At 46.1% G+C, this 14,525-nt stretch overlaps 1 protein-coding gene across 1 annotated transcript in view; it reads right to left on the bottom strand.

Moving 5' to 3' along the window:
* Positions 1-14,525, bottom strand: part of nbas (NBAS subunit of NRZ tethering complex) — a gene marked incomplete in the record, with an annotated part of 268,490 nt that overhangs the window by 78,968 nt on the left and 174,997 nt on the right. The window contains 4 exon segments of the mRNA XM_031800528.1: positions 2,049-2,161; positions 3,609-3,743; positions 4,549-4,659; positions 4,753-4,976. Of these exon segments, the coding sequence (XP_031656388.1) occupies positions 2,049-2,161; positions 3,609-3,743; positions 4,549-4,659; positions 4,753-4,976 (583 nt within the window).

The raw sequence follows: 14,525 nt of genomic DNA, 5'->3' as shown, positions 1-14,525 counted from the left end.
GCAACCACCTAGCAGACCGGGTATGTTAACATAGCAACCACCTAGCAGACCGGGTATGGTAACATAGCAACCACCTAGCAGACCGGGTATGGTAACATAGCAACCACCTAGCATACCGGGTATGGTACCATAGCAACCACCTAGCAGACCGGGTATGGTAACATAGCAACCACCTAGCATACCGGGTATGGTACCATAGCAACCACCTAGCAGACCGGGTATGGTAACATAGCAACCACCTAGCATACCGGGTATGGTAACATAGACCAGACTGCAGAGGTAAAGAGGGAGTTTAGCCAAAAGGCCTTTGTAGATGAACACATACAAATGTATCTTTCTGCGGATATAAAGTGAGGTCCAACCTTCTACTTGGTACAAGGTGCAATGGTGAGGAGGCTGCATGATAAACAGAGTCCAGTCTCTGTGAGACAGAGGAGGCTGCATGATAAACAGAGTCCAGTCTCTGTAAGACAGAGGAGGCTGCATGATAAACAGAGTCCAGTCTCTGTAAGACAGAGGAGGCTGCATGATAAACAGAGTCCAGTCTCTGTAAGACAGAGGAGGCTGCATGATAAACAGAGTCCAGTCTCTGTAAGACAGAGGAGGCTGCATGATAAACAGAGTCCAGTCTCTGTAAGACAGAGGAGGCTGCATGATAAACAGAGTCCAGTCTCTGTAAGACAGAGGAGGCTGCATGATAAACAGAGTCCAGTCTCTGTAAGACAGAGGAGGCTGCATGATAAACAGAGTCCAGTCTCTGTGAGACAGAGGAGGCTGTATGCATATACAACAACCATAATCAATTACAGAGAGAAAGGTGGCCTGAACACGCTTTTTTCTAGCCATAAGCGGGAAGCAAGCCTTATTACAAAAATAAAACCCAATTTCAATGTAAGCTTGTCACAAGATTATCCCCATGAACTTTAAAGGACAACTTGTCATCCAACCAGATACCGAGGTATTTGTAGGATGACACTGTTTCAATGGATGAGCCACCAGTTGTGACAATCCTAACCTTCTCTGGCAGGGTTCTAGCTCTGGTAAAGGTCATGCATTTAGTTTTTTGTACATTCAAGATCAGTTTGAGACCATAAAGGGGGGCCTACAGTGACTGAAAAGCAGTCTGGAGCTCTTCAACAGCCTGAACCAGAGAAGGAGCACATGAATATATAACTGTATCATCTGCACGTAGATGTAACTTTGCTGGTTGCATCCCATTCCCCAAATCATTAATAAAAATTGAGAACAACACAGGAGCTAAAATGGAACCCTGGGGCACCCCTTTACTAATCTCAAGAAGGCTAGACTTGTGATTGTCAGTATATAACACATTGTGTTCTGTCAGAAAGATAGTTCCTAAACCAATTTACTGCCCCTTCAATGAGACCCAATGTTTCTGAGTCTAGCAAGCAACAATTCATGGTCAACTGAATCAAAGGCCTTTTGACACAAACGGAGCAACACAATGTTGCTTTATATCAAGTGCGTTAATGTCGTCGTTTGCCACACTGCCATAGCTGCAGGTGTGGTGCTGTTCAGGTCACCAGCCTCCACTGGTGTGATCGTAGAAGGGCTGGTGTTACGAGGGACAGGAGGGGAGGAAGTGATGCGTGCAAATACTGTTGACAACTTCCTGTCGAGTTCAGAACACACGGGCGGGACACACACACATCATAGAGCCCTGGTCTAAAGTAGTGCTCTATATAGGGAATAGGGTGCCATAGAGCCCTGATCTAAAGTAGTGCACTAGATAGGGAATAGGGTAGAGCCCTGGCCTAAAAGAGTGACGTCCCTGGCTGTTTCCTTACCGGTAGTGACGTCCCTGACTGTTTCCTTACCGGTAGTGACGTCCCTGGCTGTTTCCTTACCGGTAGTGACGTCCCTGACTGTTTCCTAACCGGTAGTGACGTCCCTGGCTGTTTCCTTACCGGTAGTGACGTCCCTGGCTGTTTCCTTACCGGTAGTGACGTCCCTGGCTGTTTCCTTACCGGTAGTGACGTCCCTGGCTGTTTCCTTACCGGTAGTGATGTCCCTGGTTGTTTCCTTACCGGTAGTGACGGAGCGGAGCTTCTTGAGCAGTTTGATGTGAGTGTCAGGGGTGATGACAGAAGAGCAGTACGATCCACAACACTCCTCCAACAGGGTATAGTAATACAACAGCCTAGAGAGGAGGGGAGAATCAGGGAGAGGAGAATCAGGGAGAGGAGAATCAGGGAGAGGAGAATCAGGGAGGGAGAGGAGAATCAGGGAGGGAGAGGAGAATCAGGGAGAGGAGAATCAGGGAGAGGAGAATCAGGGAGAGGAGAGGAGAATCAGGGAGGGAGAGGAGAATCAGGGAGGGAGAGGAGAATCAGGGAGAGGAGAATCAGGGAGAGGAGAATCAGGGAGAGGAGAATCAGGGAGGGAGAGGAGAATCAGGGAGGGAGAGGAGAATCAGGGAGAGGAGAATCAGGGAGAGGAGAGGAGAATCAGGGACAGGAGAGGAGAATCAGGGAGAGGAGAGGAGAATCAGGGAGAGGAGAGGAGGACCAGGGAGAGGAGAAGAGGACCAGGGAGAGGAGAAGAGGATCAGGGAGAGGAGAAGAGGATCAGGGAAAGGAGAAGAGGAGAAGAGGATCAGGGAGAGGAGAAGAGGATCAGGGAGAGGAGAAGAGGATCAGGGAGAGGAGAAGAGGATCAGGGAGAGGAGAAGAGGATCAGGGAGAGGAGAAGAGGACCAGGGAGAGGAGAAGAGGATCAGGGAGAGGAGAAGAGGACCAGGGAGAGGAGAAGAGGACCAGGGAGAGGAGAAGAGGACCAGGGAGAGGAGAAGAGGATCAGGGAGAGGAGAAGAGGATCAACTTTAATGGATGGACATTTTAAAAGGGTTTTGGCAATGAGGAATAACTTGCCGATACCATTTTGATGTATCTGAGTGCAGTTTGAAGGAAATAGCTAACTAGCATTAACACAATGACTGGATGTCTATGGGGACACATCATAGCATGCTAGCAGATACCCATAGACTTCCAGTCAATTAAACATAGCATGCTAGCAGATACCCATAGACTTCCAGTCAATTAAACATAGCATGCTAGCAGATACCCATAGACTTCCAGTCAATTAAACATAGCATGCTAGCAGATACCCATAGACTTCCAGTCAATTAAACATAGCATGCTAGCAGATACCCATTGACTTCCAGTCAATTAAACATAGCATGCTAGCAGATACCCATAGACTTCCAGTCAATTAAACATAGCATGCTAGCAGATACCCATAGACTTCCAGTCATTGCTCTTAATGCTAGTTAGCACTGGCTCATGTAACATCCTCCATTACGGGACAAAGAGACATAAACATGGTATTCACCATGTTCATCGGGCTCTGGGGACAGAGACAAAAGGGTCTCATTGCCAAAATCAGGAAGTATGCCTTTAAGGACACTGGCCAGCTGGACTTGTAGACCGTCATGGTGATGGGGACATTTTATACTAGCTCAGTCAGATACACATACGATTCTCACCTCAATCTGATGATGTAGGACAATTGTGAAATATGGGCGGGTCCCAGAGGAGAGGATTAAGAACCACTGTGATAGACAGTGAAGAATGAAGGAGTGTTTGTACCTGGGCAGGTCTGTCCCTTCCACGGAGGTCAACACATATTTAGACATGTGACTGTGGAAAGACTCAGGTTCTGACTTCAGAGAGTCAAATAGAGCCAAGGTGTCCACACGACCCTCGATGTCCTTGGTAGAGAGACTGAGGAGGAGGAGGAGAGGGGTAGAGAGGAGGAGGAGAGGGGGAGGAGAGGAGACATTAGTGTAAATAGTATCATCATCAGTAGTCCACAACCAAAGAAAGAGAAAAAGACCTCTTGACAAATGTATGACGATATTAGAGACAAATATTTCCCTCAGATTACACAGACCCAAAAACAAACTCAATTTTGATAAACTCCCATATCTACTGGGTGAAATTCCACAGTGTTCCATCACAGCAGCAAGATTTGTGACCTGTTACCACAAGAAAAGGGCAACCAGTGAAGAACAAACACCATTGTAAATAAACCCCATATTTATGCTTATTTATCTTACCTTTTGTACTTTAACTATTTGCACATCGTTACAACACTGTATATAGACATGATATGACATTTGTAATGTCTCTATTCAAGAGGAACGTCTGTCAGTGTAATGTTTACTGTTCACTTTAGTTTATTCTCTATTTCACTTTCTTTGGTAATGTTAACATATGTTTCCCCCATGCCAATAAAGCCCTTGGATTGACATTGAGAGAGAGAAAGAGGGTGTGTGTGTGTGGTGTGTGTGTGTGTGGTGTGGTGTGTGTGTGTGGTGTGTGTGTGTGTGTGGTGTGGTGTGTGGTGTGTGTGTGGTGTGTGTGTGGTGTGTGTGTGTGGTGTGTGTGTGGTGTGTGATGTGTGATGTGTGATGTGTGATGTGTGTGTGTGTGTGTGTGTGTATGTGTGTGTGTGTGTGTGTATGTGTGTGTGTGTGTGTGTGTGTGTGTGTGTGTGTGTGTACGCGCGCGCGTGTGTGTGTCTTACCCGCTGTCAGTGAAGAGGAATTCCAGGTGAGTCATATAGATGTCCCAGAGGGGAATGCTGTAGCGCTGGGCTAGAGACAGACTGATCCTCCACACGCTGTCATCCAGGGTCCTGCAACACACACACCAAACATCGATTTCAGGAAGACCAGGTCATTTTGGTAAAAATCACTTCTACTACCCGTCTCCCCCCCTCCCTACTCACTCAGTCAGACCCAGAATGGTCTGTTTCTTGTAGTGTGTGTCGGAACTGAATCGTCTTATGTCGACCCCACGTCCCAGCCCCTGCAACACCTGGGCCTGCGTCAGGTCTGTCAGACGCTCGTTATACACCTGGAGCTGGCCAATCAACTCCTCCACGTCCGCTGGCCAATCAGAATGGGCCGTCACGTGCTGGGTGACCAATCGGATCAGCTCCTTGGGGTCGGCCTGAGTAAGAAACAGATAAAATGTACCCTTCCTCAGTCACACAGCCTCTCCAGGCAAAGTCACAAAAAGACATCGGGCTAAATTAGTTAAAAAGAAATTGTAAATATGACACCTTCATTTTAGTGAATTCAGCCACATCTGTTGCTGACAGGTCTATAAAATCTAGCACACGGCCATGCAATCTCCATAGGAACACATTTGCAGAAAAATGTCTTTAATATTGCAGATGGATCTTCCATCAATGTAATTGTCTGGATTATTTCCAATCCCCCCCCCATATACGTTTTAAATATGGAGAAATACAAACACACATATATATATACACATATACAGTGCCTTGCGAAAGTATTCGGCCCCCTTGAACTTTGCGACCTTTTACCACATTTCAGGTTTCAAACATAAAGATATAAAACTGTATTTTTTTGTGAAGAATCAACAACAAGTGGGACACAATCATGAAGTGGAACGACATTTATTGGATATTTCAAACTTTTTTAACAGATCAAAAACAGAAAAATTGGGCGTTCAAAATTATTATATATATATATATATATTTTTTTTTTTTTTTTTTTTTTTTACCTTTATTTAACCTTTATTTAACCAGGCAAGTCAGTTAAGAACAAATTCTTATTTTCAATGACGGCCTGGGAACAGTGGGTTAACTGCCTGTTCAGGGGCAGAACGACAGATTTGTACCTTGTCAGCTCGGGGATTTGAACTTGCAACCTTCCGGTTACTAGTCCAACGCTCTAACCACTAGGCTACCCTGCCGCCTCTACACTCTAACCTCTAGGCTACCCTGCCGCCTCTACACTCTAACCACTAGGCTACCCTGCCGCCTCTACACTCTAACCACTAGGCTACCTGCCACCTCTACACTCTAACCACTAGGCTACCTGCCACCTCTACACTCTAACCACTAGGCTACCTGCCACCTCTACACTCTAACCACTAGGCTACCCTGCCGCCTCTACACTCTAACCACTAGGCTACCCTGCCGCCCCTACACTCTAACCACTAGGCTACCTGCCACCTCTACACTCTAACCACTAGGCTACCCTGCCGCCTCTACACTCTAACCACTAGGCTACCTGCCGCCTCTACACTCTAACCACTAGGCTACCTGCCGCCTCTACACTCTAACCACTAGGCTACCTGCCGCCTCTACACTCTAACCACTAGGCTACCTGCCGCCTCTACACTCTAACCACTAGGCTACCTGCCGCCTCTACACTCTAACCACTAGGCTACCTGCCGCCTCTACACTCTAACCACTAGGCTACCTGCCGCCTCTACACTCTAACCACTAGGCTACCTGCCGCCTCTACACTCTAACCACTAGGCTACCTGCCGCCTCTACACTCTAACCACTAGGCTACCTGCCGCCTCTACACTCTAACCACTAGGCTACCTGCCGCCTCTACACTCTAACCACTAGGCTACCTGCCTCCTCTACACTCTAACCACTAGGCTACCTGCCACCTCTACACTCTAACCACTAGGCTACCTGCCGCCTCTACACTCTAACCACTAGGCTACCTGCCGCCTCTACACTCTAACCACTAGGCTACCTGCCACCTCTACACTCTAACCACTAGGCTACCTGCCGCCTCTACACTCTAACCACTAGGCTACCTGCCTCCTCTACACTCTAACCACTAGGCTACCTGCCTCCTCTACACTCTAACCACTAGGCTACCTGCCACCTCTACACTCTAACCACTAGGCTACCTGCCGCCTCTACACTCTAACCACTAGGCTACCTGCCACCTCTACACTCTAACCACTAGGCTACCTGCCGCCTCTACACTCTAACCACTAGGCTACGCAGCCACGTATATTATATATATGTATGTACAGTGGGGCAGAAAAGTATTTAGTCAGCCACCAATTGTGCAAGTTCTCCCACTTAAAAAGATGAGAGGCCTGTAATTTTCATCATAGGTACACTTCAACTATGACAGACAAAATGAGACGAAAAAAAATCCTGAAAATCACATTGTAGGATTTTTTAAGAATTTATTTGCAAATTATGGTGGAAAATAAGTATTTGGTCACCTACAAACAAGCAATATTTCTGGCTCTCACAGACCTGTAACTTCTTCTTTAAGAGGCTCCTCTGTCCTCCACTCGCTCTTGAAAAACGAGTTTTAATGACTCCAACATAAGTGTTTGTAAACTTCCGACATCAAATGTGTCCACACAGTACCAGGCAAACGTTTTAGAACACCTACTAATTCAAGAGTTATTCGTCATTTGTACAATTTTTTACATTGTAGAATATTGAAGACATCACAACTATGAAATAACACATATGGAATCATGTAGTAACCAAAACAAGTGTTAAACAAATCAAAATATATTTTAGATTCTTCAAAGTAGCCACCTGTTGCCTTGACAGCTTTGCACACTCTTGGCATTCTCTCAAACAGCTTCATGAGGTAGTCACCTGGAATGCATTTCAATTAACAGGTGTGCCTTGTCAAAAGTTAATTTGTGGAAGTTCTTTCCTTCTTAAACCTTTTTGGGATAGGGGGCAGCATTTTCACTTTTGGATGAATAGCGTGCCCAGAGTGAACTGCCTCCTACTCTGTCCCAGATGCTAATAAGCATGTTATTATTAGTATTGGTTAGAAAACACACTGAAGTTTCTAAAACTGTTTGAATGATGTCTGTGAGTATAACAGAACTCATATGGCAGGCGAAAACCTGAGAAAAACCCAACCAGGAAGTGGGACATCTGAGGTTTGTCGTTTTTCCAAAACTTGGCCTACTGAATACACAGTGTCTATGGAGTCAAGTTGCACTTCCTACGGCTTCCACTAGATGTCAACCGTCTTTAGAAACTTGTTTCAGGATTCTGCTATAAAGGAGGGGGGAATGGGAGCTAACTGAGTCATGGGTCTGGCAGAGTGTCTCAGGCTCGTGACGCACACTCCAGACAGAGTTTGCTCTCGTTCCAGTGTTTTTCTTCAGACAAACCTTATTGATGATTTATGTTAAAAACATCCTAAAGATTAATTCCATACATCGTTTGACTTGTTTCTACGACCTGTAACGTAACTTTTTGAGTTTATGTCTGGACGAAGTGCTCGCGCCTCATGAAGATGGATTACTGGGCTGAACACGCTAACAACAAGTGGCTATTTGGGCAAAAATGATGGACTTCATGGAACAAATCAGTAATTTATTGTCGAACTGGGATTCCTGGGAGTGCCTTCTGATGAAGATCATCAAAGGTAAGGGAATATTTATAGTGTTATTTCTAACTTATGTTGACTCCAACATGGCGGATATGTCTTTGGCTGGATTGGGCTCTGAGCGCCGTTCTCAGATTATGCTTTTTCCATAAAGGTTTTTTTTTTTTTTTTTAAATCTGACAGCATTAAGGAGAAGTCTATCTTTAATTCTGTGAATAACACTTGTATCTTTAACCTCTTGGAACTACCCAACCGGGAGAATTGTCATCAACTACACTAATTAGCATAGCGCAACGGTAAAAAAATATTACTAGAAAATATTCCTATTCATGAAATCACAAGTGAAATATAGTGAAACACAGCTTAGCCTTTTGATATTCACCCTGTCATCTCATATTTTGAAATTATGCTTAACAGCCTTAGCAAGACAAACGTTTGTGTAAGTTTATCGATAGCCTAGCATAGCATTATGTCCAGCTAGCAGCAGGAAGCTTGGTCACGAAAATCAGAAAAGCAATCAAATGAACCATTTACCTTTGATGATCTTCAGATGTTTTCACTCACGAGACTCCCAGTTAGACAGCAAATGTTCCTTTTGTTCCATAAAGATTATTTTTATATCCAAAATACCTCCGTTTGTTGGTTATGTTGAGAAATCCACCGGAAATAGCGGTCATGACAACGCCATTTTTTTCCCAAAATTATATCTATAATATCGACAGAAACATGGCAAACGTTTTTTATAATCAATCCTCAAGGTGTTTTTCAAATATCTATTAGATAATATATCAACCGGGACAATTGGCTTTTCAGTAGGAGCAAGAGGAAAAATGACTACCTCTGTCTTTTACGCAAGAAACACTCAGAGCCCTCAGCTGGCCACTTACGCAATGTAGTCGTTTACGCTCATTCAACATAAAGGCGTGAAACTACGTCAAAATGCTGTAGACACCTTAGGGAATACGTAGAAATGAATCTCCTTGATATCCCTTTCAATGGCCAATAGGGGTGCATAGAAACACAACGGTTTCAAAATAAGAGGCAGTTGCTGATTGGATTTTCCTCAGGGTTTCGCCTGTAATATAAGTTCTGTTATACTCACAGACAATATTTTGACAGTTTTGGAAACTTTAGAGTGTTTTCTATCCTAAGCTGTCAATTATATGCATATTCTAGCATCTGGTCCTGAGAAATAGGCGGTTTACTTTGGGAACGTTATTTTTCCAAAAATAAAAATAGTGCCCCCTAGTTTCGAGAGGTTAATCAATGTTTATTATGAGAATTTCTGCAAAATCACCAGATGTTTTGGAATCAAAACATTACTGCACGTAATGCGCCAATGTAAACTGAGATTGTTGGATATAAATATAAACATTATCAAACAAAACATACATGTATTGTGTAACATACAACGTCCTATGAGTGTCATCTGATGAAGATCATCAAAGGTTAGTGATTAATTATATCTATATTTCAGCTTTTTGTGACTCCTATATTTGGTTGGAAAAAATGTCTGTGTTTTTTTGACTTGGCTATGACCTAACATAATCATATGTTGGGCTTTCGCTGTAAAGCCTTTTTGAAATCGGACACGATGGGTAGATTAAAAATAAATTTATTTCATTTGCTGTATTGGACTTGTTAATGTGTGAAAGTGACATATTTCTGCATCAGATGACCTGGCCTCCACAATCATCCAACCACAACCCAATTGAGATGAGTTGGGATGAGTTGGTGCTCAGCATATGTGGGAACTCCTTCAAGAGTGGTGGAAAAGCATTCCTCATAACGCTTGAGAGAGAATGCCAAGAGTGTGCAAAGCTGTCATCAAGGCAAAGGGTGACAACTTTGAAGAATCTCAAATATATTTTGATTCGACATGATCCCATGTGTGTTATTTCATAGTTTTGATGAATAAACTATTATTCTACAATGAAGAAAATAGTAAAATGAAAACCTGGAATGAGTCCTAACTTTTGACTGGTACCATACATCACGTCTAACTAAATACAACACTTATATTATCACCATAGCAACCTACTCTCTCTTCCCTCTCCTCATCTTCTATTTCTCTCTCCCTCCTCCCCCATTGTTGTGTAAAACTGTCACAATATAAAGATGTGTGAGAGCCACACAGAGCGCGACGTCAAGAAAAATGAGGTGTCAGAAATACCAAATGTTTCATCTAATACTGAAAGATTTTAAATATAAACCCTACATGATCAAAAGTGTGTGGACCACAGGATCACAACCCACTACAGGGAGGGAACAGGACCACAGCCCACTACTGGGAACAGGATCACAACCCACTACTGGGAACAGGACCACAACCCACTACTGGGAACAGGACCACAACCCACTACTGGGAGGGAACAGGACCACAACCCACTACTGGGAGGGAACAGGACCACAACCCACTACAGGGAGGGAACATGACCACAACCCACTACTGGGAACAGGATCACAACCCACTACTGGGAGGGAACAGGACCACAACCCACTACTGGGAACAGGACCACAACCCACTACTGGGAAGGAACAGGACCACAACCCACTACTGGGAACAGGACCACAACCCACTACTGGGAACAGGACCACAACCCACTACTGGGAACAGGACCACAACCCACTACTGGGAACAGGACCACAACCCACTACTGGGAAGGAACAGGACCACAACCCACTACTGGGAACAGGACCACAACCCACTACTGGGAACAGGACCACAACCCACTACTGGGAACAGGATCACAACCCACTACTGGGAGGGAACAGGACCACAACCCACTACAGGGAGGGAACAGGACCACAACCCACTACTGGGAACAGGATCACAACCCACTACTGGGAGGGAACAGGACCACAACCCACTACTGGGAACAGGACCACAACCCACTACTGGGAGGGAACAGGACCACAACCCACTACTGGGAACAGGACCACAACCCACTACTGGGAACAGGACCACAACCCACTACTGGGAACAGGATCACAACCCACTACTGGGAGGGAACAGGACCACAACCCACTACAGGGAGGGAACAGGACCACAACCCACTACTGGGAACAGGATCACAACCCACTACTGGGAGGGAACAGGACCACAACCCACTACTGGGAACAGGACCACAACCCACTACTGGGAGGGAACAGGACCACAACCCACTACTGGGAACAGGACCACAACCCACTACTGGGAACAGGATCACAACCCACTACTGGGAGGGAACAGGACCACAACCCACTACAGGGAGGGAACAGGACCACAACCCACTACTGGGAGGGAACAGGACCACAACCCACTACTGGGAGGGAACAGGACCACAACCCACTACTGGGGACAGGATCACAACCCACTACTGGGAGTGAACAGGACCACAACCCACTACTGGGAGGGAACAGGACCACAACCCACTACTGAGAACAGGATCACAACCCACTACTGGGAACAGGACCACAACCCACTACTGGGAGGGAACAGGACCACAACCCACTACTGGGAACAGGATCACAACCCACTACTGGGAACAGGATCACAACCCACTACTGGGAACAGGATCACAACCCACTACTGGGAACAGGATCACAACCCACTACTGGGAGGGAACAGGACCACAGCCCCACTACTGGGAACAGGATCACAACCCACTACTGGGAACAGGATCACAACCAACTACTGGGAGGGAACAGGACCACAACCCACTACAGGGAGGGAACAGGACCACAACCCACTACTGGGAGGGAACAGGACCACAACCCACTACTGGGAGGGAACAGGACCACAACCCACTACTGGGAGGGAACAGGACCACAACCCACTACTGGGAACAGGACCACAACCCACTACTGGGAACAGGACCACAACCCACTACTGGGAGGGAACAGGACCACAACCCACTACTTGGAGGGAACAGGACCACAACCCATTACTGGGAACAGGACCACAACCCACTACTGGGAACAGGACCACAACCCACTACTGGGAGGGAACAGGACCACAACCCACTACTGGGAGGGAACAGGACCACAACCCACTACTGGGAACAGGACCACAACCCACTACAGGGAGGGAACAGGACCACAACCCACTACTGGGAACAGGACCACAACCCACTACTGGGAACAGGATCACAACCCACTACTGGGAACAGGATCACAACCCACTACAGGGAACAGGACCACAACCCACTACTGGGAACAGGACCACAACCCACTACTGGGAGGGAACAGGACCGCAACCCACTACTGGGAACAGGACCACAACCCACTACTGGGAACAGGATCGCAACCCACTACAGGGAGGGAACAGGACCGCAACCCACTACAGGGAGGGAACAGGACCACAACCCACTACTGGGAACAGGATCACAACCCACTACTGGGAACAGGATCACAACCCACTACTGGGAACAGGATCACAACCCACTACTGGGAACAGGACCACAACCCACTACTGGGAACAGGACCACAACCCACTACTGGGAACAGGACCACAACCCACTACTGGGAGGGAACAGGACCACAACCCACTACAGGGAGGGAACAGGACCACAGCCCACTACTGGGAACAGGACCACAACCCACTACTGGGAACAGGATCACAACCCACTACAGGGAACAGGACCACAACCCACTACTGGGAACAGGACCACAACCCACTACTGGGAGGGAACAGGACCGCAACCCACTACTGGGAACAGGACCACAACCCACTACTGGGAACAGGATCGCAACCCACTACAGGGAGGGAACAGGACCGCAACCCACTACAGGGAGGGAACAGGACCGCAACCCACTACAGGGAGGGAACAGGACCACAACCCACTACTGGGAACAGGATCACAACCCACTACAGGGAGTCCAAATAATGCATGCAGAGCAGAATTAGGCCGATACCCACTAATGATCAAAATCCAGAAAAGAGCCGTTAAATTCTACAACCACCTAAAAGGAAGCGATTCCCAAACCTTCCACAACAAAGCCATCACCTACAGAGAGATGAACCTGGAGAATAGTCCCCTAAGCAAGCTGGTCCTGAGGCTCTGTTCACAAACACAAACAGACCCCACAGAGCCCCAGGACAGCAGCACAGTTAGAACCCAACCAAATCATGAGAAAACAAAAAGATAATTACTTGACACATTGGAAAGAATTAACAAAAAAACTGAGCAAACTAGAATGCTATTTGGCCCTACACAGAGAGTACACAGTGGCAGAATACCTGACCACTGTGACTGACCCAAACTTAAGGAAAGCTTTGACTACAGTGCCTTGCGAAAGTATTCGGCCCCCTTGAACTTTTGCCACATTTCAGGCTTCATTCATAAAGATATAAAACTGTATTTTTTTGTGAAGAATCAACAACAAGTGGGACACAATCATGAAGTGGAACGACATTTATTGGATATTTCAAACTTTTTTAACAAATCAAAAACTGAAAAATTGGGCGTGCAAAATTATTCAGCCCCTTTACTTTCAGTGCAGCAAACTCTCTCCAGAAGTTCAGTGAGGATCTCTGAATGATCCAATGTTGACCTAAATGACTAATGATGATAAATACAATCCACCTGTGTGTAATCAAGTCTCCGTATGAATGCACCTGCACTGTGATAGTCTCAGAGGTCCGTTAAAAGCGCAGAGAGCATCATGAAGAACAAGGAACACACCAGGCAGGTCCGAGATACTCTTGTGAAGAAGTTTAAAGCCGGATTTGGATACAAAAAGATTTCCCAAGCTTTAAACATCCCAAGGAGCACTGTGCAAGCGATAATATTGAAATGAAAGGAGTATCAGACCACTGCAAATCTACCAAGACCTGGCCGTCCCTCTAAACTTTCAGCTCATACAAGGAGAAGACTGATCAGAGATGCAGCCAAGAGGCCCATGATCACTCTGGATGAACTGCAGAGATCTACAGCTGAGGTGGGAGAGTCTGTCCATAGGACAACAATCAGTCGTATATTGCACAAATCTGGCCTTTATGGAAGAGTGGCAAGAAGAAAGCCATTTCTTAAAGATATCCATAAAAAGTGTTGTTTAAAGTTTGCCACAAGCCACCTGGGAGACACACCAAACATGTGGAAGAAGGTGCTCTGGTCAGATGAAACCAAAATTGAACTTTTTGGCAACAATGCAAAACGTTATGTTTGGCGTAAAAGCAACACAGCTCATCACCCTGAACACACCATCCCCACTGTCAAACATGGTGGTGGCAGCATCATGGTTTGGGCCTGCTTTTCTTCAGCAGGGACAGGGAAGATGGTTAAATTGATGGGAAGATGGATGAAGCCAAATACAGGACCATTCTGGAAGAAAACCTGATGGAGTGTGCAAAAGACCTGAGACTGGG

Source organism: Oncorhynchus kisutch, linkage group LG21, assembly GCF_002021735.2.
Source record: "Oncorhynchus kisutch isolate 150728-3 linkage group LG21, Okis_V2, whole genome shotgun sequence".
Classification (NCBI taxonomy): domain Eukaryota; kingdom Metazoa; phylum Chordata; class Actinopteri; order Salmoniformes; family Salmonidae; genus Oncorhynchus; species Oncorhynchus kisutch.
The sequence above is the reverse complement of the archived record's forward strand: the minus strand, read 5'-3'. Positions and strand labels throughout refer to the sequence as shown.